Raw genomic sequence first — 25,836 nt, forward strand, 5'->3', positions numbered from 1 at the left:
GCGAATATTAAAGGGAAAGGGCACGTTTATTTTTCTATTATTATTCGCACAACACAGTGGTAATAGGTAAAGAATATTTTGGAATTTAATATTTATTATTAAAATTAGGTCGATGTTATTAATAAAATTATCAAAATTTAACACGAACGTTAATTAAAATTTATTAATAATATTGACCACACACATTAATTAAAAAACACTTTTTTGAGCAGTTTTTTCCACTATTACCACAATATATATTCGCAATAAAAAATATTTGTTTTTTGTTACCACTGTTCAATAATAGACAAGCGAAAAATTAAAGGCGACAAACGAAAAAATAGGGATTAGCGACGCGTTGTAAAGTGACCTTTGTTGTTGTTGTAAAGTTGTATTTTTTTTGGTATTTTGGACTTTAGACTTTTTGGTTTTTTGTTTATTATTCTTTTTTCGCGAGCTCACAATTTTTTTTAAAACACACTGCACTCACCTACCTGATTTGTTGTTGATGATGATAATGATGTGTGATGATGATGTATAGGGATGGTGATGTTGTTGTGTTGTTGTTTATTTTGTGGAAATGAAAACAAATAAAAGCCAATTAGAATTCTGCTTCCAAAGCTCGAATCCGGTTCGATAGGACCAAAATGTTAAGGCGCCGAAATTGCGTTTCGAAAAATATAAAGAAAATAAAACACGAACGTTTTAGTTTTCTGATTTTATGTTTTATTGAAATATTAAAATAAATAATAATAGGGAAGAAAGTGAGAACGAACAGATTACCTGTGTTACTTGTAGCGATCGTGACGAGAAGCCCAAGAAGAACAATAACAATAATGCTGCAAAGTGTCGTTGGCGCAAAAACAATACTCATTAGAAAACTGACAGTTCAATGTTGTAACAATAAGGAGTATGCAGTTTTCTAATGAGTATGCAAACAAACACAATGAACACGAGCGTTCAAAGGATGCATTTCCCAACAATGCATATAAAGGCGATTCTTACTTAAACAATAAGAATAATATTGTTTTGGTATTTTTTTATTCAAGTAAAATTTTTCACAAACTGACAAAAATGAAAAAAAATTTTATGTCAATTATTATTTTCTATTTGTATTTCAATATACATACATACATACAGTGAGTGTAATAAGTATTTTGCTTCAATAAAAATTTGAAAAAAATCCAATATATACGCCTAAAGCCATCAAACTAAAGATGTAAAATGAATTATGAATGATGGAGTACGTTTGTGGACATATTTAGATCGTATTTCTACAAGAATCACAGCGAACGATCTATTGGTCTCGAAGATATCGGTCTAAATATATAACAACCCAAAATTGTTTATCACAAAAAAGTATTTTGCTTTTTATTATTATTTTAGAAAAAATGGTTACATAGAACTCGTTTGGTCTTTTTATAGTTACCATTGCGGGTAACGACACACTATAAGTGATTTGGCAACGATTCCAATAAACCACGGCATTTTTCGCGAGTATTTTCTCTCACATTTACATTCAATACATTCTCCAGCAATATTTCATTTAATATTTGATATTTTTTCGCCCTAATCATAAGATGAGAGTATTAAACATAGTCATTGCCGCTTCAAAACATCCCAAATATGTTTAGAATAATAAAAAAGAGGTTTTGCAAAATATAACGCGAGGACAGAACCTTAAAAACTATTAAAACCAAAATCCGACAAACAAATTATTTAAAAAAATATCGCGAAACCCATTTTTTCTATCTTCGAAAACTTTATGGTTCATTATTACTGATCTGGGAACCAAAATATACCATGAAAATACCAATAAGGAGGTCAGATTCAATGATATGGACGGTTTTCTGGCAATAGAAATACATCTTATTTCGAAAATAAATAGATCGACCCGTTTATTCCCTACTGCATTTTATTCCCACCTGATGGTGTTAATCGGAGATAAAATATAGAATGCGTATTCGCCACCAGCAACCACAGTTTTCAAAAGACAGTAGGATTTGACGAATAATGATGTTTTCTCCCAACTGCATGTATTGGTTTTTATTACTATAGCTTTAGAACTGTTCATATCTTTGAATCTGACCCCCTTATTGGTATTTACATTGCATATATTGGTTCCTAGATCAATAATACTGGACCATACATATTTGGAAGTCAGAAAAATTGGGTTTCGCGAATTTTTTTAAAAAATTTGTTTGTGGGATTTTGGTTTTAATAGTTTTTAAGGTTCTGTCCTCGCGTTATATTTTACAAAACCTCTTTTTTATTATTCTAAACATATTTGGGATGTTTTGAAGCCGCAATGACTATGTTTAATACTCTCATCTTAAGATTAGGGCGAGAAAATACCAAATATTAAATGAAATATTGCTGGAAAATGTATTGAATGTAAATGTGAGAGAAAATACTCGCGAAAATGCCGTGGTTTATTGGAATCGTTGCCAAATCACTTATAGTATGTCGTTACCCGCAATGGTAACTATAAAAAGACCAAACGAGTTCTATGTAACAATTTTTTCTAAAATAATAATAAAAAGCAAAATACTTTTTTGTGATAAACATTTTTGGGTTGGTATATATTTAGGCCGATATCTTCGAGACCAATAGATCTTTCGCTGTGATTCTTGTAGAAATACGATCTAAATATGTCCACAAACGTACTCCATCATTCATAATTCATTTTACATCTTTAGTTTGATGGCTTTAGGCGTATATATTGGAATTTTTTCAATTTTATTGAGGCAAAATACTTATTACACTCACTGTATGTACATATTTTGTATTTTATGTATTTCAAAATATATCCTCAACGTTCCAAAATCTTCGGATGATGCGCAATTGCAGCCATCTTTCTGAAACAAATTTGAAAGAAGCTACATGCTACTAACATACCTATGTACATACAAACATACATATATTCTTTATATTACACCGCATACACGCGAATTTTTAGGAGTTTATCTAACCTATGTTACTTCCATCGCTTGACACAAACAATATGCTTTCGATTTTCTATATACATATGAATAGATAGAAATGCAATGAGGAGAGCATTTTCCCTTGGTATCCGGCGATCCTGTTAAATGGATTATGTGTACTTACGCCCACGTTACTCAGACATATTTTGAAGTCGGTATCTGTAACTTTTCTTAAGATATATACACATTACATGTTCATAATTTGTGAGGCATGAGTACGTTCGATGCTATAACTCCGCATACACGCCGAATCTTAGAGGTTTATATAACCTATGTTATTCCCAGGACATGTCATGACGTTCTGTGAAAATCTCAGTAAAATCTGTCCAGCGATTTTTGAGTCTACAACCGAAATGTTTTCTGTTTTCAATATGCAGATTTTGAAAATGCAGCAGAAATTGTATTTTCCGTTGATCGTACCAAGGTCATTTTTGTATGGATGGTGTGTATTTACACCTACGTTATTCACAAAAATTTTGAAGACGGTATCTGTAACCGTTCTTAAGATATACGCATATTACATGTTCTGAAATTTTGAGGTTTGTTTACTATTGACGCTATAACTCTGCACCCACGCGGAATTTTAGAAGTTTAGCTAGCCTATGTTACTTTCAGAGCATGTCATGACATACAGTGTAAATATCATTAACATCTGTTCAGCGGTTTTAGCGTCTATCGGGAACATACACACAAACAAACAAACAAATTTTTTTCAATTTTATATATATAGATTATAAGAAAGGATATTACAATATACATACATTATGCTGACTATACTTTTTGATGCGGAGTATAACATGCAAGTAAACCATCCCCTAGCATCTTGAAGGTTACCGTATGAACACCTGCCACCCAATAAAATATATTTGAAAAGTTCACCAATATTGATAGTTTTTGTACCAATTTACATAAATTTTGGTAAAAAAATAAAACAAAAACCAAATTGTTTTGTAATTTGTCGAAGAATGTTTGTGGAGTCCGAAGAAATAACTCAATTCGGCATACTCAAGAACTATCACAAACTTGCAGTTTATTTTATCACGGTTTGAGGGACAAAAAAATTAACTAAGTGTTTGAAGGGCTCAAACCTTCTGTACATTCTATAAAGAAAAGTGAACAATTTTGTACAGTGAAACCTCAAACTTAATATTTTTACACCCTACACAATTATGTTGTAAGAATGGATAATGATCGGTTAATATTTCGGGGATCAAATGGATCACAAACTTTATTTTTTTACTTACATATTTAGAGAGATCTACCTATTTTGATTGAACTGTCAATATACAGCGTGTCAAATCAACCAATATCTTTCTGTGTAAAAAAAAACGGAAACATGTTTCGAAAATATGCCTAATTGGCCAATAGTGTTCAAATATCGAGAAATATTGTCCAGGCATGGAATATAGATCTGCATAATGTTAGTCTTCGGTGGTAGTTGTGTGGGGTATCACAGGTTTATGTTTGAAATAAAAAAATTAACAAACTCAATTGAAGTTAAACAAATTCCGAATATACTTGTATAATCGTAAAACCATGAACCCTATGCTAGGTTAATTATGCCTAGGACTCTAGAAATATCAATTCGGCCTTAAATTTTGGCTGAAACGAAATTTATAAGATTGTATGTATCTCAAGGTAGGATGATAAACCTTTAGTGGTCTCATGAAAAATAATGACGTTGTTCGATTCCGCAGCAATGATTGAAATCACGATGGTGCTTGCAATATTAAAGATAAATCTCTAGATACTTTGTTACGACTTCTAGGACGTTTGGTGTGAAGAAACATATAACAGGGTGAGATAAAAAACTGCAACAAAGTCCAACGCCATAATTTAATTTTTTTTTAATTTTATTGAATGAAAGAAAAAAAATGTCGGAAATAGCATCCATTTTAGAATAAGTTTAAATTTGTTCGAATTGGTCACCTTTGGCACGGATTACGGCTTCCCGAATGATGCTCTGCGTTATTTTGGCTCATTCTTGGCGAAGTGCTTGCTTGAGGTGATTGACACTTTGGTATTTTTAGTGCCAACCTTGCTTTCCTAAATACTCCAGACTCAATAGTCCAACAGATTGGTATCCGGAGATTTTGGTGGCCATTGAGCGCTGGAAATGAAACGAGCATCCTCATTTTGTAACTATTCTTGGGTTGCGCGTGCTGAGTGTGATGGCGCTGAGTCCTGTTGGAATGTTCAAGGTCTGCGGCCGAAATGTTTGCGTGCCCAAGGCTTTAATACGCTCTCCAGAATATTTTCGCGATGATATTCGGCATTTATTCTGATGCCACGATCGATTAATACGAACGGAGAGCGACCATCGGATGTTATGGCGGCCCATACCATCACCATGGCCGGCGCTTGAGTTCTGGTGGCCAGCCGAAGGTGCACATTTTCAGCTGACCTCTTTGGCAAGTAAACACGATTATTTTGTTTGTTTACAAACTGCTGGACAACGAATTTTTTCACATAGGAGAGAACCAAATTCGGCAGTTCACCACTTTCGGCCCTTTTTAGTCTATTTACTTTCTCTTGCGGTGTAAGTTTTTGCACTTTTTGGAATTTCAATGGCTTTATCCCGAGCTCATTTTTCAATATTTGCTGAATGGAATATTGCGATATGTTCAGATCACGAGCCATTTTTCGAACCATTTCTGCTGATGTTGCTGTTTTCTTCCGTCCACTTTCACGACGTCGGGCTACGCTATCAGTATCACGGTAACGAGCGATGGTACAAAACAAAAAAGATTTATTCTCATTTAAATGCTGGAGTGCTCTAACGATAGCCACTTGTGGTTTTCCAGTCAAATATAAAGAAATCACACTATCACTCTTGAATTCCATAACGAATAGCTTTTTTTTTGAAAATTCTCAACAAAATACTTTTGTATGCTTGTAAACAATATAATGGGCTGTCACTGGAATAATTTTAACTGCTGTAGGATGAGTTTCTTGAAAATGACAGCAGTCTGAAGTTGGTTGCAGTTTTTTCATCTCACCCTGTATATCGGTACTGCACAACCTTTCCAGCCTCCTGCAGAAACTCTCCAATACAGGTTCGTGCTTTGCAGTTTTTTCTAGGTCCTAAACAAGTTGTCCAACCGAAATTGCAGTCATTTGGAATTTGATGGTTGCCGAGGATTAGGGCTAATCTTAATATTGTTAACAGTTTTGACAAAGTTCCCATATAAAACGAAGTTTCTGTAATTTACCGCTTCGGGATTGCACCTTGTATGCAACGTTCTCATGGATCACAATATTTATACTTAGACCCCAAATTAAAAAAAGTCACCCTCAATTTTGGTGGATATCCCCTGACAGAAGAAGGCCAATAAAGATCCAAGTTTTGACTCAGTTCCATTTTATGAATTTTAGGCTAGAACATATCTCTGAAAAATATTACCAATTTTTTCCAACCGAAGTAAGGAAAGTAGTAAAGTCGAACTTGGCCGCCTATATGATACACTTCACCAATTTGAGTACATTTCACACATGCCGAGGCCGCCTTTTGAAGGAAAGCTATCTACCTCGTTTCCACATGGATGTTATAAACATATGCACAAAGACAGAATACCCTGTACCACAGTGTGGTGAGGGGAATAAAAATCCATCTGACATTTTTGTAAAACATCACTTCCTAAATGCGGTATTTTTTGGGTATTTAAGCAAGTTTTATAACAAATCTTTCGGCAGGTAAGTAGCGCTACCTCGAAAACTTCAGTATTTTGGGTTCGAATTTCAACAACATTGTTAGTAATTTAGTATTTTGGATTCTCATCGGTAGAAAATCTCTCTGTCGAAAACTATTAATATCGTCATATTGGCGGTACGTTTTTCAGCCGACTTGGGTATATTTTGATATTTTAGGTTTATATTGTGGTTCTACCAAATATTTACCATTACATAGGTCCCATAAAAGAGTCTCGATCGATTTTAGGTGTTTTGAATTTCCACCTCATTTTCGACGGTCGAACTCAACGTCGCACAGTTTCACGACCGCGGCCAAAAATGGTCAAAACCAAGTACCTCGGAGGACAATTTTTTTTCATAAGGTATAATAGAAAACACTCCAATTAGAATAAATATGAAATTTTATATCGATATGTCGAGTAGATTTGTCTCTACAAAGGTTCAAATCTGATAATTATTTATAAAGTGTTTTTTTACCATATTTTCGAAAAATGGGCGTGTTTTTCTGATGCTCAAATATTTGAATATCCAAATTAACGTTCATTATAAAAGTGTTTATTTTGGTTGCTGTAGATGTTAAAAACTAGGATTCGCTGTAGTTTGTATGTATATAGATATCATATGGTGTATACAGTGTCCACACTTGTATCATCAACTTGTTCATCAAATTTGTAAAGCATATTTTGAAATTAGTGGAGCAGAAAAAAAGTTAAAAAAGGTTTTTTATTTGAGTGGTGAAAAGTGTGCCATTTAAGGAATAACAAAAAATAGCTGCGGAGACCTGCGGTCCTAAGAGTTATTTAACTTTTTTGGTGACCACCTTATAAAAAATATGGCATATTCATGAAATGTTTAGAAGCGAATGGTCCAATATGTTATGTATACAATTAAATAAGTTATTGAGGACCAAATAGGAAGCACACGATGGATTCAGAACATAGTAATCATTAAACTTATACTTATTTATCAGATTATTTGAGACATAATCTCATAATCAAAATTTAGAGGTCGCACATGAATTACCTTTGTAGAAAGTTCATAAAGAACAATATTATTTCTTGGCATGGGATATGCAAAGTGCAGTACAATACCTTTTGAGCGACTTCCACAAGATGCAAACAAGTCATGCCACAAAATAATTAGTAGCAGCCCGAACTTTTGTTAAAGCCGAGTTAAATAAGGATTTTTTTTAGTATTTTATATTACAATTCGACCTTGTAATATCCTTAAACAGACATAAAGTTAAGGTCCGAAATTATAACATGGATGATACTAAATCGTACATTTGGAAAAAAAAATATATATATATATATATACTTGGTATGGTAGAATATATATATATATATATATGGTATGGTAGATACCTGTAACATGGACCAACAACTAAATTGCAGCACCTATTACTGTCTTCGCCCAAATTGGAAGTAGTTTGACGAAGATATGAACATTTTCATGGAATTTGTATTAATAAAAATAATTTTATAGGCCAAAAAATCGGATTTTCAAGACCCTTTGTATGGGAGGTATATCAAATCTTGGTCCGATCTACCCAATTTTTGGTCAGTTGCTTTATAGGCCTAATTAAATGTAAACTGCCAATTTTCATTGAATTTGTTTGAATATTAAAGATTTTATAGGCCAAAAAGGGTGACATTCTCAAGACCCATTATATGGGAGGTATACCAAATCTTGGTCCGACCTATCCAATTTTTTGTCAGTTGCTCTTTAGGCCAATAATAGCACATGTACCAAATTTCATTAATTTACGATAACTCCTTCTATTTTTGGCCGCTGTTTATATGAAATCGCGACATAGTGCGTCGTTTTAAGTTATTAATTGTTTTGCGGTATTTATTAAAGTTGAATATCAGTATACCGGTTATACAAATAATATATTCTTATATTTTACAAAAGACTACATTTCAGGTAAACTGTAATTCAGTTGTGTTTGGTGGGTAATTTGGGATACAATTTGTATTTTATTTTTGCAAAATAGTCAGGCTTAATCCCAGTTTGTTGTTTTTATAAAAAACAACTATTTATTAGTGGGGAATGTATGGCATTGTCCGCCGAGGGGTAAGGCAGGGAAGACTATAGTTTCGGATCTCGCCACTGATCCTCATCAGTTCCCTTAGTTTTTTGTTGGGATATTCTCCCCAGAAGCTATTAATAGCTTCTTTACAAAAAACCTTTCGAACCCAAATGTCTCTTGTGACAATCCGAAGTTCTTACGTTACCAGCGATACGACCCCAATGAGAAGTTCGTTTCGTTGGCGTCTGACTTCGTGGTCAACAAGGCATTTACAGGCAACTACAATACATTTCCCACTGCTACGTGTCGTCACTTTGTGACGAATGCACATAACGTTGTTGTTGGTATTGCTAGTTAAAGCAATAAACCAAACAGTATGACCGTGCCTCGTCTACAACTTCAGTAGTGTTTGGCGGGTAATTTGGGATACCATTTGTATTTTGTTTTTGCAAAATAGTCAGGCTTAATCCCAGTTTGTTGTTTTTATAAAAAACAACTATTTATTAGTGGTGTAAATGCCTTGTTGACCACGAAGTCAAGCGTCAACGAAACGAACTTCTCATTGGGGTCGTATCGCTGGTAACGTAAGAACTTCGAATTGTCACAAGAGACATTTGGGTTTGAAAGGTTTTTTGTAAATAAGCTATTAGTAGCTTCTGGGGAGAATATCCCAACAAAAAAATAAGGGAACTGATGAGGATCAGTGGCGAGACCCGAAACTATAGTCTTCCCTGCTGTTTTTTATAAAAACAACAAACTGGGATTAACAAACTGGGTTTGTTTTTTATAAAAACAACAAACTGGGATTAAGCCTGACTATTTTGCAAAAACAATAAACTGTAATTAATATAATAGTTCAATATTACAGATGATATTGTTAAATATTTAACTACATACCCAATTATTCATCACAATAAAAAAAACGTACACACACGCACACACCTCAAACCAATGTGACCCTAATGATTAGGAAAATGTTTAAAGATCATTAAAATCATTCCTTTACTCATCAGCATCATCATTATCATCATGCGGACATTCGGTCTATTGTTTAGCACAATCATAAAGTGGCAATTGCCTCAGTCTCCACATACAAACATATGTTGCTTGTTCTTGCTGTTGTTGTCACATAAACTTTGTTTTGTTGTCATGACATGATGCCACACTTTAATTTCGATCTTTTTTTTAAACAACAACAAAGAAAAACATTTGTGGAAAATCCAACAGAAAATGTCAACTTACACTTGTGTGGAGGCGTTTCGAGTGAAACACCAAAAAGAAAATCATCAGACTCGGCTATGAAACACTTCCTTTATGCTGTTTGTATGTTTGTTTTTTTATTGGCGCTTTATTTAAGTGTATGTGTGTGTGGGTGTGCGAGTTTTTTATTTTCTTAGTTGTTTTTCTTTTTTTTTTTTTTTTTGCCGATTTAGATTGGCTTTTGGTAGTGTCAAACATTTTGTTTTATAAATAGATAGATTGTCGCATGGTTATAAACAACAATCAGCGATCTTTCAGATACACGCACAAACATTATGAACTAACCCATAAAATTGTAGACGAAGAAGGAAACGACAGACAGAAAAAGAGATACACAGATTGGAGCAAAATAAAAATCGTCTCTGATTTTCACCCCTTTAAAATGCCTGAATTTTCTGTTCAAAATTGTTTGTAGTGCATAAAGACAACATTAATAATTTGGCATGACAGAAATTGTGTATTGGAAGGGCTATAGACCACTTTAAATTGTAACAAAGGTAAATCCTATTGACATAATATTTACCGTCGGAATCGTTTATAACATCATCGTTTTGAAAAACGTATCGGTTATAAGAACGATATTCAAAGGTCCACAAAAATGTCGGTTCTTAATTTGATATCACTTATAGTGACCAATTTCGAAGTTCCCTTGACATAATGCGATTTTGACTATATACAAGTCGGAACCAACTAAAGTTTATAATACACTTTCCTTGTGTTCATACATTTCTTCATTCCAAACAATTCACCCTTTATTTCGAGATGTTCATTTTTGTTTTGTCACACAAGTTTTCACCAGTTTTCATCTTCGATGAATGATTTCCATTATATTTCACATTTTCGAATGTGTGAAAAAATGTTCTTCTTTTTTCTCTCCGACAAATGTCAGTGTATGCTAACAACTGTGTGGGCCGTATTCGTTCAAAAGGGATCCTTAGCATATTGGGATTTAGCAAACATATCCCCCAGTCTTTTTACAGCTTTCGTCCCGTGCGGTTGTGTACTAAGGTAAAAAACAGAATAAAAAAAAAAAAGCGAACGAAACACCCCAAGAGAAAAAAGAAACATCATTCGGGGAACGGAAAACTATGCTGATCTCGAAATCTGTGTAGCGGAAACAAGTGACAGTGAATGAATGATCAAAAGTGATGCAAAGTTATATATTTAGATGGTCCCCACTAAAAATAAAATTAACAAGAATAAATACACAAAAAGTTTCAAATATAATTTTCTTAATGGAAAAATATAAATGTTGTGATATTTCTGTGTTGAATGCAAATTAAAGTGAATTTAAAATACATACAATTTAAAGAAAATAATAAAAAATTGTTATTATAATATAAAAAATAAAGATATGATATATTCAACATAAAATACATTATTGTGTATTTTAAATAAATAGAAAATAGTAAAAATTTGTGATATACAAATTAAATACAATTTATTTTTCTTTGTAGAAAAAAGGAAATGTTGAAATCTTTGTAGAGCCAAATATAAAAAAGTGAAGAAATTTTGTGTGACAAGCAATTCCAGTTGCCTTTATTATGGCACGTCTTTTAATATTTTTAACGGCTGCAGCTATTTTTGGAGGTTGGTATTATATTCGACAGTATATAAGCAAGAAAAAATTGTGTGGACTAAAATTACATCTGACGTGACGGTAATAAATCGAAAGAAAAACATGTTCGAGAAAGAATGTAGCATAATTATAAGAGCTATATGGGAACTAGATCAAAAATGTCACCCACTTAATGAGAATACGCCCGATTCTATTGGAAGATTAAAATATAGATAATAAACCAAAATCGGCCAAAATCGTTATATTTGGGCTTCAACAAAGAGTGGACAATTATTTCTAATTTTTTGCTAAATGTAATATAAAACGTCAGGCAAAGTTATTGGGGAAAGTATATCCAAAAGTATATAATATATTGACAATATTGGTGTATTATATTAACCCATTAAAATCAACCGTCTTTGAACTTAAATTCTGCTCATACAGTATGAATGAAAGGAAAATAAATCCCTGCCCATAGTAAAGTAATTTACATGAAAGTAGGCGTTCTTAAATCGAGTTACCCACTGCAGAAATATGCACGATATACAATATCCTGAAGATAGAACAGACATAGCATTATTGGTGGACCATTGAGGTAGAATCGGGCGAAATGAAATGTTAGATCACACCAATTAAAAAAAACACCATATTAAAATCAATGAAAAATTATGAATGGAGTAAATTATGAAATCGAGTAAAATTATGTATGAGAGCTATATATGAACATGGGCCTAATTGAGCAACTCAATTTAATATCCTCAATTTTGTGTAAATCGAACAAAAATAGGCTCTTCGGTGCAACATATATATATATATATAATACCTATATCTAAATCAGAACCAATTTCAACAATCATTAACACATATCATTCTTGACTCAATTGCATTCACTATGCTAAATTTTTTCTCAATCAGACAAAAATTGGTAGTTTGGAGCTCCATCTGGACCTAATTCCGTACGATGTGTAAAATTGGTTCACTATTTCGGAAAGAAATATATATGGGAGCTATATCTAAATCTGAACCAATTTTCTCAAATTTCCATAGGATTCGTCTTTAGAACAAGTAAGTGGCCTGTGCTAAATTTTATCAAATTCGGATAATAAATTCGACCTGTCCTTTTTTACAATTTAACATGTACGAACATGCATAAATCGACTCAGAAAGTGATTCTATGCATATTCTCAAAATTAACCAAGTCTATCTTGTTCAACTGAGAAATTCGATCAAAGAACAGAATTTCGTTTAATATGTTTCATGAAATCCCTTTAGTGTGGACTTCCTCTAAAGGACTCAAAAAACAAAAATGATTTTTTAAAGGATGCAAAATTTAGTGTGACATTTAAAATATGATTATTCGGTGCGAGTTCCTTTAATGAGTTAAGAAATATGCCGAACAAGTTGAAATTATCTGACCTTTTCTATGGAATAATATCAAAATGTGGATCGAAACTGATTTATACTCTATGGCGGAACCTGTAAAAAGCTTCTTTTAATGGAAACCTTTTTAAGCTGTTAGTGTTAAAGTTTTTTTTTTTTTTTTTTTTTTTTTTTTGCAAAAACAAGTTATATTAAATTTTAATAAATTCTGATGAGAAATGTGGTCTAAATATTCAAAATTACGGAATCGTCAACGTAAAATAAAAGTTTGTTCAATATATTGACCATCTATCACGCTAGATATTATAGACACTACCACAAGTTTTCTTTTTGTCGTATTTTCTCTACCCAATGAAAATAGAATGTTGTATGGTTTTGGGTAGATAATTCTGAGCTGGAAATACGGAGAAAGTATCAAAACCCGTTGGTTTTTTATTATGGCATAGGATTAGGTATTCCAGCCAATTCAATCCCATGTATCATCTGTAAGACCATATCAAAAATTCCATACACATCTTCAGACATCACAAAATTTTATAAAGAAAATATTTTATGTTAGTCGCAAAAAAGAACACACTTATAATTCTAATATCACAAAGTTTTGCACGGTATAGGTCATCTGACCAATATGGGTCATCTAATAATTTAGCCAAAAAGATAGAGCGAATCGGAATTTTTCTTTCCGTTTGCAATATTCCTCAAATACCTCATTAAGCATTTAGCCATGAAAATGACGATAGAAATCCCAATATTAAGATAGATAGATAATAATGTTTGATATTGTCCCACATAGAGTACCAATTACCAATTTTCGGTAAAGGTGTTTTTAAGATTGAAAACCTACTTTTAGAAAATTTTCCATATAGGTCTATGATTTGAAATGGTCCTCTTATAAATGGGCCTCACCATTTACATATTTTCCCACCAAAGTATTATTTGGGTTTCCTGGTGAATAAAAATCTTGTTAGCAGAAATAAATAAATCCAATTTTATGCATAGCCCTAACGCAAGGGTCCAACATAATGGTTGATAAACTATTTTCGTTTTGAACTCTCTCAGAGGAAAAAACGTACTAGATTTCATTATTTTGAATGGCCATTTCATGGTTGAATGTAGGTTCCGCTTATAATTGATGGGAACACATCGTATTATCGCCAATAAAAGCAGACCGTCGTTTTTATTTCCTGTAGGTTTATCACTCCATATTTGATAATACATTTTTGTTGGTTTTTGGTTAGGTTCACATTTTTAGAAAATATATAAAAATTAAAAAAGTATATATGAACTTTTTATTTGAGTAAATAGTACGATTTGAAGATAATTTCAAGCAAATGTTGCTAATGCTTTTCAAATGGTACATACGCTTCGTCCAGTTTTGCCACACTCCAATAAACCGGATCTTCGACAGAAAATCTCCTACAGTCACTCTTACTTACTTACTTAGCTGGCTTGTTACTGAACGGTTGTTCCATAAGCCAAGCTTAAAAAAAGATTTCCAAGCGCGTCGGTCTTGTACGCAAATCCACCAATTTGGAAGACCACGTTCCAAGATGTTGTTTTCTACTTGGTCTTTCCATCTAATTCGTGGACTTCCCCTTCTACGGGAACCATCGCATTCTCATTCATCCGAACAACATCCGAACAACATGGATCACATACGATAACCGTGTGCGAAAACGATCGTGAACAGGACTAACGACCTGGAAGTCTCTGCTATGCATTTTATGGGACTGGAAAGGGGACTATTTATTATGAGTTGCTTCCATATGGCCAACCGCTGAATTCTGATCTCTACTGTCAGCAACTGGGCCTTTTGAAGATAGCAGTTGATCAGAAACAGCCAGAATTGGCCAAGAGGAGAGGTGTCGTGTTCCATACAGTGAAACTTCGGGAGCTTGGTTGGGAAGTTTTAATGCATCCGGCATACAGTCCGGACTTGGTACCAAGCGATTATCATATTTTTCTTGCATTGCAAAATTTCTTTTCTTTCTTCTTTAGATAAAAATGTATAAAATATTTTACTTGGAATATATTTAGACAACATATCCATTGTTTCGCCCACAGATCTGTGGAAATTTTAATGTTTTATTTGGGTCCCATTTAGAAATTTGTTTAGAAATCGAACAAACTTAACTCTAATATTTGCAGGTTTAATTTTTTTTTCTTAGAGCTAATATTATATGAAATTTTCTTTTGGCTTTTATTCAAATCTATATTCGATATACCAGTCATATCCATATTCAATAGGCTTTGGAAATTTATATATATATATATGACATATATCTGTCCACAAACCGGCAAATATATATGTGGCATACCTTAAGCAAGAAACGACAACAAAAAATGTTTCGAAATATTAACATTGGACACGGCTGACACAAATATAATTGGTCATAAATAACAGAAGGTATTCAAATAAATAAAAAAAATCAGTGGGTGGACTATAAAAATATAAATCGGACTATTTTTATTTATTTTAGAAGCTAAATAAAACTCATTCCGAAATAATAGAAAACCAAAATTGTGTTTCCTCCTTCTTTCAGCTTGTGTTGCAGTTCACGAAGACTGTGAAGTTCCACCGCCCACTAAATTTGCCCGAATCAAAATTCAAAGTGAAGAAGATGTTATTCGTGCCTTTTACACCTGTGAAGATGGCTACGCCCTGCAAGGTCCCAAAGAATTGGTGTGCGACATTGATTCGGATGAGTGGAACAGTGATCCGCCGCAATGTATCCAATTGACGGATGATGATGAGGCAACTACACAGCAGAGACAACAACAGAAACAGGCAATTCTAGAAGATCGTATGGTGTCGCCAGCATTAGCATCGACCCTAGATATGAGTTGTGTTCAGGCCAAGGTTAAGGCTCCCGAAATTCGTCATGGTATTGTACAGAAATACGAACGTCGGCGCAAGGGAGATCGTATCTTTTTGGCCGCCCTATATGCCTGTAATGATAATTTCGAGTTCGAAGATCCCGACATGACCACTCTGTACTGTAGTAACCAGGCATGGGTGGGTGATTTGCCCACATGTATTCCATTGTCGGAATATGATGAAGAAGAAGGTGAGTTGTATGATTGCTGTAAAGGATAGAGTAGATTATATTTTGTTTGTTTGTTAAGGACTCTATGAATATGAAGAAGGCGATGAGGAAGATGAAGAAGATGTCAATGAAGAGGAAGAAGAGGAACAACGCCATCATAATTATGTTCCCCCACCACCACCACCAGCTGTAACTACACCAGAACCTGTACCAACTCATGTGGAAAATGTTGAAGATGTCAACAATGAAATATATCATGGACACGAGGAAGATCAACATCATCATAAAGTGGAAGAAGAACAAGAAGAATCGAATGCTGGTGCTGCCGAAACCACACAAGATCCTTATGAGCCCAGAGTTTTAGATGAAAATTGTGGCAGCGATAATGGTGGTTGTGATCAAAAATGTCAACGTGTCTTGTTCCCTGGAGAGAATGAACCGAGGATTCAATGTGCCTGTGCCGAAGGTTTCAGTTTGGATCCCTATGATTATTCCACTTGTCACGGTGAGTTGAAATGGGGTTATTTTTATTTTGTAATTGAGTATATTCGAAATTCTTAGGAAGAAATTTTAGATGATCCCCAAATACCAAATGCTAAATTGCGGCTAAAAATAGTGAGGAATATTTATATGTGATGCAAGTGAAAACATGGATCCCCGATGTGTGGGCTATGTGATACCTAAAATTGTCGGGAATGTATTACAGGCCCTGGTTTGGGAAATTGAGGCTAACACATTGTTTTTACATAGCTGTAGTAGAAACATGGACTAATAGCAATAACTTCGTACCGGAAATTCAAAATTATAGCCACATCGGGGGGGAAATGTGGCTAAAACCTTCAAACACACAGAAAATGGGGCGGAACGTATATATGGACGCTATGTCATACCTAAATTTGACAGGAAATTTAATATTCCCGAAATGCCAAATTTGTTTAAAAAATACGGCTAAAAATTTCAAAATTTCGAAGATTATGCGGAACAATTGCCAACACAAATAAAATATGTCTCTATAGGCAGCCAGACCCATGTGACTAAATAGAAATTAAATTTTATTCCGGTCAATAATAAATGTAGTTTATTGGATCTCCTACAAATACTTCGAGGGGGTTTCCGCCGGTTTATAATTTTTCTCCTGAAAGAAAAACAGTTAATAAAATTCCCATTTTCACCTTGTAGATATTAATGAATGTGAACTCAATAATGGCGGATGTGAACAAATTTGTGAAAATTTACCGGGATCATTTAAATGCTCGTGTAAACGAGGCCTTCAAATAGATACACTTACCGGCAATACATGTATTGGTAGGTTTTCTTAGTTACTGCTTTTCACCGTTTCTTTCTCACCAACAATTATCCTCTCTTTATGCGGCCTTTTTACGCACCAACACCACAACTGTCTTCATTATCACCATTACTGTCATCCTTATCGCCATCATTGTCCTCATCAACACCAATGTGAACATTAATTACTTCCGACTGGGTTAAACCAAAAAAATCGTGTCCTCACGTCATCATCATCGTCGTCGCCATCATCAATTAGACATTGACGAATGCAATTTGCGTAATGGACACGGTCCCTGCCAGGACACTTGCCACAATCTTTGGTCGGGCTATCGCTGTTCATGTGACAATTTGCCCGGCACTCACTTGTCGTCGGACAATCACAGCTGTGTCGATGCCGGTGAATGTGCAATCGGTAATGGCGGTTGTTCACACATTTGTTTGTCTTCGCTAGGCCGGATATTTTGTCTTTGCCCGCCAGGATATCGTATGACCGGAAATGATAAAACATGCGAAGGTTGGTAAACTGAAATTTAATTGAGAGTAGTTTATAGTGGGTGAGTTTTCATTGCAGAAAGAAATGTAGAAGGATTTAGGCAAAAATTGCATATTCCGCCCCATTTTTGGCACGTTGGAAAAGTAAACTGGTCTATGTATTAACATATGCTTGTACAGTATCTGATATCAACATCCCACCGAAGTGTATGTTGGTATCACCGATTTCTTCGTGGGTAAAAAATATTATCAGAATAATTTTAAGTGGGGCCAATTTATGGAATATAAAGAAAAAAATCCTTCAGGAAGACAACTTACAATGTAGATTCACCAAGTAGTGCCACCATATAAGGGTTGGTCTGTCTACCTTATATGGTGGCTCTTACGGTAGCTATGATGGTGAGAGTGTGAAAAATTGGGCCTGGTGAAACAGTTGGTTAGAACCACGACTTTTTAATTGTGTTCAATGAGGCTCCTTGTTTTACCTGATCAAATCTTCACCAGATTAAATTTATCAGATCCCACATATTTATATGAAGATGAGAATTATCGGCTCACGATTATGAAATTTGTTATTCGGTCATCATCGTTAGGTAGAAAATTTTTCAATATTGGCCAAAATTTCGGGTTAGCACTCATTATTCTACATTTTGAATAAGTTTTCAATCGAATTTGCTTTTATTGAGAGTCAAATCTTCCTACCATAAATATATGAACACATATGTCCCAGTATAGTCTCCATGTATATGGCATTCTTAGAGATGGTATTTACCGGGTAAATACCCAAGGGGTGGGTAAATACCGGGTAAATACCCATTTGCGGGTATTTATTTGGGTATTTACTATATTGACTCGGTAATACAACATCTTACACCCTATTTCCGGGTTTCTGTTATCAAATCGATTTAGAATAGATAGTTTTACGATACTTTAAAGACGTGGGTAAATACTTGGGTAAATACCCGAGTTTTTACCCGAAAAATGGGTAAAAACTCATTAACTGCCGAACCACTTGACATAGGCGGCGAGTTTATACCCAATTTTTGGGTAAATTCTCAAAAAGGGTACCTTTGTATGGGGGCTACCAGTAAACGTGGACCTGCATACATAACATTTTGCATGGACATTTGGTACCCAAAAAGAACATTCTGTGCAGAATTACAGCCAATTTGGCCTCAAAATGTGTCTAATAGGCTAAAAATACCTTAAATCGGGAGATACGGTTATATGGGGGCTATATCAAAACTTGAACCCAGGGATCCCATGTTGGATTTCTATATTTGCTTTGACATTAGAAACATGTGTGCAAAATTTTGGCCGCTTATGTCAAGTGGTTCGGCAGTTAGTGAGTTTATACCCAATTTTTGGGTAAATACTCAAAATAGGGGTACCTTTGTATGGGGGCTACCAGTAAACGTGGACCTATATACATAAAATTTTGCATGGACATTTGGTACCCAAAAAGAACACTCTGTGCCAAATTACAGCCAAGTTGGTTGCAAAATGTGTCTAATAGGCAAAAAATACCTTAAATCGGGAGATACGGTTATATGGGGGCTATATCAAAACTTGGACCCAGGGACCCCATGTTGGATTTCTATATTTGCTTTGTCATTAGAAACATGTGTGCAAAATTTTGGCCGCCTATGTCAAGTGGTTCGGCAGTTAATGAGTTTATACCCAATTTTTGGGTAAATACTCAAAATAGGGGTACCTTTGCATGGACATTTTGTACTCAAAAAGAACATTCTGTGCAAAATTACAGCCAATTTGGCCTTAAAATGTGTCTAATAGGCAAAAAATACCTTAAATCGGGAGATACGGTTATATGGGGGCTATATCAAAACTTGGACCCCGGGACCCCATGTTGGATTTCTATATTTGCTTTGACATTAGAAACATGTGTGCAAAATTTTGGCCGCATATGTCAAGTGTTTCGGCAGTTAATGAGTTTATGCCCAATTTTTAGGTAAAAACTTGGTAAATACCCACGTCTTTAAAGTATCGTAAAACTATTCATTCTTAATCGATTTGATAACAGAAACCCGCAAATAGGGTGCAAGATGTTGTATTACCGATTCAATATAGTAAATACCCAAATAATTACCCACAAATGGGTATTTACCCAATTTACCGGGTATTTACCCAATTTACCGGGTATTTACCCTTTGGGTCTCTAGGCATTCTGATCATTTCGATATGTCGAAGGTCATAGCCAAATTTTTCGACCTTAGTGTCTGCAGTTTCACATTTGTTTTTTCCTGGCATCAATATATCATGACATACTTTGAATGTGCACCTCATGGTGGAGGGTATAAATAGTTCGACCCGGCCGCACATAACGATGATCTCCTTTACCACATAATTTACAAAAAATTTCATTTCACTCCCTTTTCAGATATCAACGAGTGTGAATTGCCCGAAGTGGTGCAAGAATGTCCACATGGTTGTGAAAATACTGAAGGCTCTTACCGTTGTATAACTCCAGAAATTCAGCATCATGTCGAAAAAGAAGAAGCCGAAGCACCAATTGACAATACCGATGATGTTGAGGATCCACCACAACCTGAAATTCCCAATGAAACACCAATGGTACAACAATGTGAACCTGGCTTTAGACTACAAGATGCCCAATGCGTAGATATTGATGAATGTGCCGAAGGTATCAGTGGTTGTCAGATGTGTGTCAACACCGAGGGTAGCTATGAGTGTACCTGTCCTCCGGGTTATGATTTGGCCGAAGATGAAAAAACTTGTATCGACATAGATGAATGTGCCATAGTTTCCGAACAAGATGAATATGCCGCCGCATATAAGGTATGTTCGCATGGATGCCGTAACACTGAAGGATCCTTCGAGTGTTTCTGTCCACCCATGTATCATTTGATCGAAGATGGACGTACTTGTGTTGTCGATTCCTGTGCTGATTTAGAAAATCCCGCCCTCAATAAAACACGTTGTTCGTATGAGTGCACCGACATGGCTACTGGTAGTTTCCAATGTCACTGCCCTGAGGGTTATGCTTTGGTCGACACCTATAACTGTGTACAAACTCAAACTGTGTGTGAACGTAATGGCGACGTGTGCTCTCCCGGTTCTTGCCAGGAAGCAGAAAATGAGTTCGGTTTTCAGTGTATTTGCCCAGTCGGATATCGGGAAGAAAACAACCGCTGTGTAGATATCAACGAATGTGAGGAGGGAACCCATGAGTGCTCTCACCATTGTGTAAATACTGAGGGTAATTATCTCTGTCAATGTCCCCAAGGATTTGTCCTGCCTTATGTAACAGCCCACAACTGCGAAGATGTTAACGAATGTGACGTACAGCCAGGAATATGTGGAGCAACTCTGAAATGCGAAAATGTCCCTGGTTCGTTTACATGCCTTTGCGAGGATGGTTCAGCTCCAAATGCTGAGGGTATTTGTGTTAGTGAAAATGTAAATCCCTGTGCTGAGAGTCGTTGCTCGCATGAATGCATCCCCGAAGGTGATAGTTATCGTTGTGATTGCCCTGTTGGCTGGACTTTGGATGAGTCACAATTGACTTGCGTCCAGTCGGAGGTTTGCGATGCCAATCGTAATGGCTGTGATCACCTATGCAATACAGATGGTACCTGCTCCTGCTTGGAAGGGTACACCTTGGATATCAATGGTAAAACTTGCCTGGACATTGATGAGTGCCAAGTGAATAATGGTGGTTGCCATCAATTGTGCATCAATGTTGAAGGTGGGTTCACATGTTCATGTCACAAGGGTTTCGAGTTCCTCGATGGCCCTTTGCGGGATTACTGCTTTGACATAGATGAGTGTGCTTTGGGCTTACACAATTGCGCCGCAGATATGACATGCGAAAATCTTAATGGATCATTCACTTGTCTTTGTCCCAGGGGTTATGCTCTGGGCATGCCCATCATCCATCCATTAACATCTAACGAAGTCATTGAGAATTCATTTGATCATCATTTGTATAATACATCATCCGCGTCCGTCTCATCGCCATCACCATCAGATTCATTAGCTTCTCAGTCATGCTTAGACATCGACGAGTGTTCCATTGAAAATGGTGGCTGTAGTCATTTTTGTATGAACCTCCCCGGGTATTACGAGTGTTCATGTCCTCCCGGTCATTTGCTATCATCGGCTGACAATAAGACCTGTATACTGGTCGATCATTGCTTACGAGATAACGGTGGTTGTTCCCATGCCTGCAACACACGCAATGGTCAGGTGGAATGTTCCTGTCCCGTAGGATTCCATTTGGACTCGAATGGGCGCACCTGCCTGGACAATGATGAGTGCTTCATATCGAATGGAGGCTGCGAACACATTTGCCAAAATAATATCGGCAGCTATTCATGTTCATGCCGCGAAGGCTTCACCCTTTCATCCAATGGTCATGCTTGCCTGGACATCGATGAGTGCATCGATGGTGTGGCGAATTGTAGTTTCATTTGTATAAATCTTTTAGGTTCGTATGCCTGTTCGTGTGAGGCCGGCTTCCAATTGGCCGACGATGAGAGGACCTGCTTGGATATTGATGAGTGTGCCTTGGACAAACATGATTGTTCACACGATTGTCTTAATGTGGATGGAGGCTATAAGTGCTCCTGTCCCCAGGGCTATTATTTGGGTGAGCATCAGTCGGTTTGTGTCGATTTGAACGAATGCATTGCCGAAGATCATGGCTGCAGTCACGACTGCTACAACACCATGGGATCCTATTTGTGTGCCTGTCCAGATGGCTTTACTTTGTCCAGCGACGAGAAGACTTGTATTAATTCTATGTGTCTTGAGAACAATGGTGGCTGTTCACACAACTGTGATCCCGATCAAGGTTGCTCTTGTCCATCGGGTATGATTTTGGGTTTGGATGGCAGGACCTGTGAAGATGTCGATGAGTGTACGGCCGATAATGGTGGCTGTGCCTTCAAATGTGTGAACTTGCCGGGTTCGTATGAATGCGTGTGCCCAGATGGTTCCAAGCCAGCCAATCCCTTCGATGCCTGTCCCAATACATGCCCAGCCGGTTTTACATTTAGCCGCGATGACCCCAGCCAGTGCGAAGATATCGATGAATGTTCTCTACCGGGTGTATGCCAATATCAATGCCGCAATACAAATGGTTCGTATGAGTGTTTGTGCCCCAAGGGTTATCGTTTAGAAAATGGTCGCGATTGCCAGGATATAGATGAATGTGCCGTCGATAATGGTGGTTGTGTGGGTGGGGAATGTATTAATCACAAAGGTGGTTACGAATGTCGCTGTCCCTTGGGCCAACGTTTGGCTGCGGATCGCAAGACCTGCGAAGTGATACAGGAATTACGCGATCAATGCCATCCCTTGGCAGCACCACCAAATGGTGCCATACATTGCACCAAATATCGACACAAGAAGAAACGTTTCTATCAAACACGTTGCAAGGTCTGGTGTAATCCCGGCTATGTTTTGCAAGGCCCCACACATCGTTACTGCAATGCCAGCGGCCAATGGGACAATCATGATAATTTGTGTCTGCGTAAGTATTCCTGTCAATCGAAATATTTGATTGCTGTCACTTGATGTTTTTTTTTTTTGTATTTCAATTCCAGCTAAGACATGTCCACCCCTTGCCACACCTCTAAGCGGTGTCATTACACCATTATCCTGTCTACTGGGCCAAAGCGGTGTGGGTGAGCAATGCCATCTGAAATGTAATGCTGGCCATGTGCCAGTTGGAGCATCAGTAGCTGTCTGCACATCTCAGCTGCAATGGTCGTATAATGGCACATTTGACTGTTTGCCAATGCAAACTGAGCCACGTCTGGGTGTCTCAAATGGTTTCACACCTTTGGCGCTGCCAAATGCACCACCCACCTTTACAACGGCCACAACAGTGCACAGCACACAATCAACCTTCAATGGACGTCCTTTGCCTGATTTTGGTTTTAAGGTGACACATTATGGTGGTAGTGGTGGCGTTGGTGGTGTACAACGACCTTATATTAAATGTCCCCGAAATACTACTGTGTACTTGGGCCCCTCAGAGCGTACAACTCATGTCATTCTACAGAAGCCGATCACCAATTTAGATTATCGTTATATCGAATCATCACCAGCATGGACAAGAGATTTACAGGTCCATTTGGGTCCTGGTACCTATGTAGTAATATTCCGTGGTCACGACCCTATCACCGGAAAGAAGGCACGCTGTAAGACAGTTATCCATGTTAAACATGCCGAAGGACCTGTGGTAGAATATTGTACACCATCATTTGAAGTTTCCTTGGGCGAGAATCAAATATTCCGTTCTGTTGTATGGGAGGAACCGAGATTTAGTAACAAATATGGACCCATTAAGAAGTTGTATAAATCTAGGGTAAGTTTTTCTTTACAAAATTTCTACTTTACGGCAATAGAAAGCCTCAGTTTAATTAGTTGGTAAAAATGGTAAAAGTAAAAAATCAACGTTCATAATAGGAAAAATAACTATTTTAAAATCCAGAATTAAAGAAGGAACCGACAAAAGTGATTTAAAAAAACACGCTCAACAAACATTAAAACAAAATTTATGATCTTAACTGGGACAAAACTTTTTTTTAAAGTCCGCCCTCATAGAGAGGGCCAAACAATTAGTATAGTGATGCTATATTAATAGCATGGACAAAAGATTTTCTTTAAATTATTTTCGGAATCGGGGAAAATTAAAAAAATCGACTTGCATTTTAGGGATCGAAAATACTTCTAAAAAGCCTTCGATCATAGTTTGGACAAAAAAATAAATATTTTTCACAGAAAGGAAAAATAAATTATAAATCAAAGCAGCAGTAAAATCATATCCCGCCTTTAGCAGGGAACACGCTCATATAGGGTAGCCAACATTTGTTTTTAAATAAATGATCTATGAGAAATATTTTTAAAAAGCATAACTGGATTAGGAAATTATTTTTTTAAATCCATCCTTATAGAGAGAACAACAAAGGACAGAAAACTTCGCGTTCATAGCACCGATATACAAATATTCTTTAGAAAATTCACTTTCAAGCAGGAATGAAAAAATTATTTAAATTTAAAAAAGCAACTAATTCAAATTTCCATAAATTTTCCAGCTTCCCGGTGAACTGTTTAATGTGGGTGTTCATAGCGTCTACTATGAGGCAACAAATGAAGATGGACTCACTGCCAGGTGTGAATTTAAGATACGCGTTAACGGTAAGCATTTTGAACACTCTTATGATTTTTCAAAACTAATTTTCAATTTTTTATATGTATTTCTATTCTAGCTGCTGGTGTTTCATCACAAAATCATTTAACTTCCAATTCCATTGAATATGGCGGTCATATATCCAAAACTCCCAAGTTACCCACTTTCCAGACCATTTCACGCCCTAGTCCAATATTCACATCACCAGTACTACAATCACCTCCGCCACCACCTCCATTACCAATCGTACCGAAAGCCAAACTAATAAACGCCCCCCTTTTGGCCGGTCATGAATCGTTTATTATTTGCCCGGGCCGTGATCCCATCAAAGTGACCAGCTCTCAATCTGTAAGTTATTATTGGCCACAATGGCTTATACGCATACATTACAAGCAAATGCAAGAACATCGCTATCATCATTGAAATTCTTGAGTATACCATTCCATAATTTAGTGGATTGATTCGAGAATATGTCAATCACTGCCTCTGCACGACTGCCAACATTTATTTGCCGCTTCAGCAGCCTTTTTCTTTTCGCATACATTTCGTAATGTTTTTATTCATCCCCATATTCCAATGTCTTCCAGGTTGAGTTGCAGGAAAATTGCATTTTGAAAAATGTACGCATCAATCCCTTCCGTCAATTTATGTCACAACGTATCATGCCCAGACTATGGACCTCATATGGTTTATTTTAAGTCAGTGTCTTCAACTATTCGACAATTTTAATATTTAAGTTTTTACGACTTAATTTTTTTACTATTACGTTTTGTTCTTGTAACTCATTTTGTAAGAATATTTGCATTTTGTAAATTTTTTAGCATTTAATAAAGAAATTAATATTTTTGTAATATTTGTATGTAATAAAAAAACCACGAAATTCATAAAAGTGTGTGTTAATTACAAAAGAACAAGTAAAAACATGGGAAGGTTCGCCCGAGTCGAAT

The 25,836-nt window shown here is 36.0% G+C and overlaps 1 protein-coding gene across 1 annotated transcript; it reads left to right on the forward strand.

Annotated features, from left to right (window-relative positions):
* Positions 1 to 11,483: 11,483 nt before the first annotated feature.
* LOC133330601 (fibrillin-1-like) lies at positions 11,484 to 25,072 on the forward strand (the record flags this gene model as incomplete). Its single annotated transcript, XM_061539045.1, has 10 exons — positions 11,484 to 11,535; positions 15,427 to 15,951; positions 16,010 to 16,435; positions 17,110 to 17,235; positions 20,108 to 21,436; positions 22,178 to 23,224; positions 23,298 to 23,507; positions 23,583 to 24,064; positions 24,795 to 24,897; positions 24,969 to 25,072. Coding segments are annotated over exons 1-10 (4,398 nt in total), but the record flags the coding sequence as incomplete, so codon positions are not given.
* Between the last annotated feature and the right edge of the window lie 764 nt (positions 25,073 to 25,836).

Source organism: Musca vetustissima, unplaced genomic scaffold (genome assembly GCF_032173495.1).
Source record: "Musca vetustissima isolate MV318-11 ecotype Yass unplaced genomic scaffold, APGP_CSIRO_Mvet_v1 utg16949, whole genome shotgun sequence".
Lineage (NCBI taxonomy): Eukaryota > Metazoa > Arthropoda > Insecta > Diptera > Muscidae > Musca > Musca vetustissima.